Below are 6,262 nucleotides of genomic sequence, written 5' to 3'. Positions count from 1 at the left end.
CTGACATGGTGTATTTAGGATGACAGGTCTGACATGGTGTATTTAGAGTGAAACGAAGGGATGCGAGAGGGATGCGAGACAGAACACACACACACACACACACACACACACACACACACACACACACACACACACACACACACACACACACACACACACACACACACACACACACACACAGGACCAGAGAATCACTGACAGCTAGCTAGGATCCAGGACAAGGTCAGTCATCAGTAAACACAGTGCTATTTAACCATAAACACACCAATGTGCCCTATAGACAATGCACTGAGAAATTATGTCACCTCAGGTGAACTCCTAGCTTCCTTTACATTCCTCAGTCAAGAGGGAAGACATTAACTAAGAGTTGTCTTGTGAATTATTTAGGTAGTGGTAAGACTTGCTTTTAATGTATTCTACACAAAGCAACATTGCACATGCCGAGAAGTTCATCCATGTCAGATTACTATAACAATTATTTTTTGGATGATCAAGAATGTCAGCTTTAGCACCTTGTAGTGCAATATCATTGTTCCCCAGGTATGATCTCCATTAAAGTGGTTGTCAGAAACTGTGATCAGAGAGCTTCAACATTCTTTCAAGTCTATCCCTCTCTCTATTCTCTGGGCTGGTCTCAGACAGACAAGCCAACTCCATAAACCTGCTTCCACTTCACATCGCATGCACAGTTCGGTTTCATGCTCTCCAAGGGAGATAACTATGGTCATAATGTCCACTGGTAGCAGGTTTCTCAACATTTATGGACTAGTCATGGTTCCATGTGACTTTCATCCTCTTTGGAGGGTTTTGCAATTGCCTTTTCATGATGTGAAACTCCCTGTTCCATCGTGTTCCTCCCAGGACGCTACTGTCATAAGACAGGATGTGTGTGTGTGTGTGTGTGTGTGTGTGTGTGTGTGTGTGTGTGTGTGTGTGTGTGTGTGTGTGTGTGTGTGTGTGTGTGTGTGTGTGTGTGTGTGTGTGTGTGTGTGTGTGTGTGTGTGTGTGTGTGTGTGTGTGTGTGTGTGTGTGTGTGTGTGTGTGTGTGTGTGTGTGTGTGTGTGTGTGTGTAAAGGGTGGAGTAGGTATCCCAGCTGGGTGGGACAACTCCAGGTGTTTTCTGAATGAGGTAGTAAAAGGAGACCTCGCTAAGTGCTACTGTAGCAGTATGCTTGTTGTTCATTTACTGTATTTCTGGTTCTCCCAAGTGTGACCGGAGAGCAGAGGCGGGACAGGGTTGGGAGGTCAACCAGGAGTTACTACTAATGCGGTCTCTGTAACACACGTTCCTGAAAATGTGGTTCCAACTCCTTTCTAAGAAAGCTGCCATAAACAACTAAAATAGCATTTGTTGACAAACACCCTAGTGTACCGTTAATGTCAAATAAAAGTAAAAACATTGCAATATTTACGTAGCAGAATAACATTCATTTTTCCTTGTATTCAAGTGATATGGCGAACTGAGGAAGTTCTTCTCACAGATTTTTAAATAATGTGTGTGCAAAGCAGTAATTGTATGTAAACAGTGATAATGCATAAACATGGTTATGGCACTCCATACCAATTATGTCTGTTTACTATGTGGTACAAAGCTCCAAGCTTTCTCTCTCCTAATTTATCCGTCTCTGGCTAGGTCTGAATGTGTCTACAACTTCCACCCTGAACTGGGTCCTGTCCCACTCTTAACGTGAACCATGTCTCCTTTAACAGCATGCCTCTCTTAGTATATCAATGACATCTCTTCTGGAAATACAACCTTTTCATAGGCTAAGAGATAATGTAGCTCAAAGTTCCCCAGAGTTAGTCCAGCCAGCAGTTGTTGGGTGCACTTGGTTGACACATTGAATTCATTAAGTTGACCTGAGGTGGTGCATCTGGTACATTTGCGTTCCATGTCTCCCATATTGGAACAACTGAGATGTGTGCCAGGGACTTTTGGTTTAAGAAAATATCTATATGTTTTTCAGAAGCTCAATTGTCTTACTTATCATAAATGTGCATTTGGTTGAATTTTATGCTTCCATCCTATGTTTTCTTCCTTTTGAAATATCATACAATATTCATAAACTTCTATATATTTATTTATATTTTTAATAATCCCCTCCCCCTTAAAGGAACAAAATTAGATTCAAAACAATGAAAATATAATTACTATGTTGTCGTGGCGGCAGCATCATTTCTATTGGGCAATATTCCAGGAAGTTGTTGGCCCAGGTCCCACAATTGTCATTTGTGATCAGTCGGAGGTCCCTGGTGTTGATGTAACTGTGCCGGGGGAGAAGGAATGACAAAATGTGCATAAACAACGTCGTGTGCCTTTCTCTGTTGGTTAGACAGTGCTTGGACACTATGAAGCATTGATGTGACGTGTGAGGACAGTGCGTTTAGGTGCAGAAGATCAGGCCGGTCTATCTGCAGTCTGGAGGAGGGCTGTTGTCACGGGACCATGTCTATGTTCCCTCAACCATATGTTCCATAGGGCAGAACTGAGGGAACATAGGGCTGAGGGAACATAGGTTGAGGGAACATAGGGCCCAAGGAGCATAGGGTGGACCACGTTGTGAAAGTCTATACTGGGTTTGTGTGGCTGGATAATGATGTCAAACCACTGATTAATAAACTACAGGAGGTCAGCAGACTGCTGCAAATACTATTTATTTTTAGTTCTGATCCTCATAGAATAGTTTTTTATCGGCTAAGACCAAGCCACAATCTAGTTATGTTGATTCTAAATTAATTCCTACAAAATGAAACACTATAAAATGAAAGCAGAATTTTACATAAGCAATAAATTACACACCCGTTGATAGGTTTTTCAGACAGCTCTAACACCCTGTTTAAATGTACAGTACTGGAGGAAGTTTTGATTAAAAAGTTGTTTTCATAGCACGGTTCTCAACTCTGGGGGAAGTTACTGAACCCATGAAGGTAGTAAAAGGGGTTTCCTTTTTTAAATGCACTCAGCACGGACTGCTAACATTACAACCCCAGATAAGGTTAAACAAACAGTGGAGCCCATCCGCTACAGGCCAGCCGCTGTGTAGTGTAGAGTAGTGTGGGCTGTCCAGCCTCCCAGTTCACCTCGAGCACTGAGCAGCACTGAGCAGCGCTGAACAGCACTGAGCAGCACTGAGCAGCACTGAACAGCACTGAGCTGCACTGAGCAGCACTGAGCAGCACTGAGCAGCACTGAGCTGCACTGAGCAGCACTGAGCAGCACTTAGCTGCACTGAGCAGCACTGAGCTGCACTGAGCTGCACTGAGCTGCACTGAGCAGCACTGAGCTGCACTGAGGTGCACTGAGCTGCACTGAGCAGCACTGAGCTGCACTGAGGTGCACTGAGCTGCACTGAACACCATTGAGCAGCACTGAACAGCACTGAGCTGCACTGAACAGCACTGAGCTGCACTGAGCAGCACTGAGCTGCACTGAGCTGCACTGAGCTGCACTGAGCAGCACTGAGCTGCACTGAGGTGCACTGAGCTGCACTGAACACCATTGAGCAGCACTGAACAGCACTGAGCTGCACTGAACAGCACTGAGCTGCACTTTGCTGCACTGAGCAGCACTGAGCTACACTGAGCAGCACTGAGCTGCACTGAACAGCTCTGAGCAGCACTGAGCAACACTGAGTCCTGTGCCACTGCCCCCACAGCTGCTGCTGCATATCCTCAATAAAACACATGAGCTCTGATAGTCATCATTTTTACAGCAGCTCTCAATTAATCTCCGCGGGCATTTTACTAATTACATATCCATAATTAAACAAACAGACACAGGCTGGGCCAGGCCATTCAGCTACTGATCTCCGCCACACCCCTGCTCTCCTGTTACCACAATGCCCATGAAGGAGCTGGTTGGAGCTGGTAGAGAGAGGGGATAGAGGGAGATAGAGAGAGGGGAATTCTGTTTCCTCACACATCCTCCGGAACCTCCAATTCTCTGCACACCAGCCTCACACATCCCCCATCATACGGGGGAGGGAAGGAGGAAGGGAGAGAAGGGTGGGAGGGAGGGGTAAGGCTTCCTCACAGAGCCTGGAGCTCTGAGAAAAGAGGAGTGTTACGCTGTCTTCACAGAGCGCTGAGACCAGGCAGGGATTTTATATCCCAATCCTCTGGGACTGGATAAGGCAATGGAAGGGTATTTCTCGAGATGTGGAGCAGAGAAAAGAGAGAGTGTGGGCGAGAGAGAGAGAAAATGAGAGAGAGACGGGGACCAGGGTAGGGTAGTAGGGTTTCTAAGTCTTCGAGATCCAAGGCGGAGCTACTAAAAAGGAAACAACCCAAAGCAACAACAACAACAACAACACACATCGGATTCCGCCATAAACAGCCGCCCTCGCCACGCTTTCCTATTTCCACAACAAAAACACGCAGTTAACATCAGTGGTTCTGTTGGGTCACAGAGCGGGCGGCTGGGTGAGAGAGAGGAGCGCATGCAGCACACAGCCCCTTTTAAAGGCTTTCAAATGCTCCCCTTTGCTCCGCCACACTCACAGCTCTCTCAGAGGCAGTCTGAGCCCGGCAGATGAAAACAGATATCAAAGGGAGGGTGGGAGGCAAAGGCACAACTTGGGGGTTCAATGGTGAGAAGAGGAAACATTGAAGACTTTGAGGCGAGAGGCCCTGGCTCGCTGTAGTAACTTGGTCAGAGCAGGGGTCTCTTCCTCCCTGATATTTTTCCTTTCATACAGGGTGCATGCCTGCCAGGAAATAGGATGTATGGGCTACAGGAACACCTGTCTTTTAAGAATTGTATTTGTTTGTTCTTCAAATGATCCTACAGTAGATCTCACTAATTTAGTCATGGCTTGAATCATCTGATCACTGGGAAGATAAAGTGTCGACTACTGCTGGTCCGAGCTGAGCTGAGACTACCTATCCCAAAGCTGTTTCTGCCCCCTACTATATCCCAGCCCCCTGCCACTCAACACCTGATGATGTTCAACCCCCTGCAGGGTTGATGCTGTTGATGAGGGTGCCATCCCTCGCTTGGGTACCATCCCTCGCTTGGGTGGCATCCCTCACTTGGGTACCATCCCTCGCTTGGTTGGCATCCCTCACTTGGGTACCATCCCTCACTTGGGTGCCATCCCTCACTTGGGTGCCATCCCTCACTTGGGTGCCATCCCTCACTTGGGTACCATCCCTCGCTTGGGTGGCATCCCTCACTTGGGTGCCATCCCTCGCTTGGGTACCATCCCTCGCTTGGGTGGCATCCCTCACTTGGGTGCCATCCCTCACTTGGGTGCCATCCCTCACTTGGTTGCCATCCCTCACTTGGGTACCATCCCTCACTTGGGTACCATCCCTCGCTTGGGTGCCATCCCTCGCTTGGGTGCCATCCCTCGCTTGGGTGCCATCCCTCACTTGGGTACCATCCCTCACTTGGGTGCCATCCCTCACTTGTTCATCAGAGAGATAAATGGAGAGGAACGGTTGGGCGAGGACAGGAGTAAACCATCCATCTCACCTGTAATTATGCACACTGCCAGTGACAAGCGTGTTGCTATATGTCGCTCTCTCTGCTCTCCCTGCTGTGAAGGACTAGGGCAAGGGCTAGGCAAGTTGAGTCATCAACAAACCCATCCCCAACAACAACATGAACTCACTCCTCGCTCTGCATAATGGTTTACTGTTGTGTGGAGTTATTGGTCAAGTAGTGCACTGGGTAGTAGGGCAGCAGGTAGCTTACCGGTTAGAGTGTTTAGTCAGGAACCAAATGATCACTAGTTCGAATCCCCAAGGTGAAAAATCGGTCAATGTGCCCTTGAGCAAGGCACTTTGCCCAAATTGCTCCAGGGCTGCTGTTAATAATGGAACAAGCAGACTGTGACCTAGGTCTCTGAGGGTGTACTAATACACACACGTGTGAAATATGACCACCCACCAAATTATTATATCAGTTCTAATCTAATAATTGTGTAGCCTCCTAATATATTGTCCCTAAAGTGTCCATGAGCCAGTTCTCCATGATGCTGTTGTTTTGCATCTCATTTGGATCCCATCAAAGATTTCACCATGTAGTACAGTACCAGTCAAACCTTTCATTCCAGGGTTTTTCTTTATTTGTACTATTTTCTACATTGTAGAATAGTAGTGAAGACATCAAAACTATAAAATAACAAATATGGAATCATGTAGTAAAGAAAAAAAGTTTTAAACAAATCAAAATCTATTTTATATTTTATATCAAAGTAGCCACTCTTTACCTTGATGACAGCGTTGCACACTCTCAACCAGCTCCATGAGGTAGTCA

The 6,262-nt window shown here is 46.6% G+C and overlaps 1 protein-coding gene across 1 annotated transcript; it reads right to left on the bottom strand.

The window, feature by feature from the left end:
• Positions 1 to 3,077: 3,077 nt before the first annotated feature.
• On the bottom strand, positions 3,078 to 3,668 carry LOC135543787 (keratin-associated protein 4-4-like). Its single transcript, XM_064971127.1, has one exon. It carries the CDS (start codon positions 3,666 to 3,668, stop codon positions 3,078 to 3,080), a length of 591 nt encoding a protein of 196 aa, XP_064827199.1.
• Between the last annotated feature and the right edge of the window lie 2,594 nt (positions 3,669 to 6,262).

The sequence above is a fragment of the Oncorhynchus masou genome, chromosome 8 (genome assembly GCF_036934945.1).
Source record: "Oncorhynchus masou masou isolate Uvic2021 chromosome 8, UVic_Omas_1.1, whole genome shotgun sequence".
NCBI lineage: Eukaryota > Metazoa > Chordata > Actinopteri > Salmoniformes > Salmonidae > Oncorhynchus > Oncorhynchus masou.
This window is presented reverse-complemented; position numbering and strand designations above follow the sequence as displayed.

Coding starts and splice junctions, on each gene's coding strand:
- LOC135543787 (XM_064971127.1), bottom strand. CDS start 3,668: ATGCAGCAGCAGCTGTGGGGGCAGTGGCACAGGACTCAGTGTTGCTCA.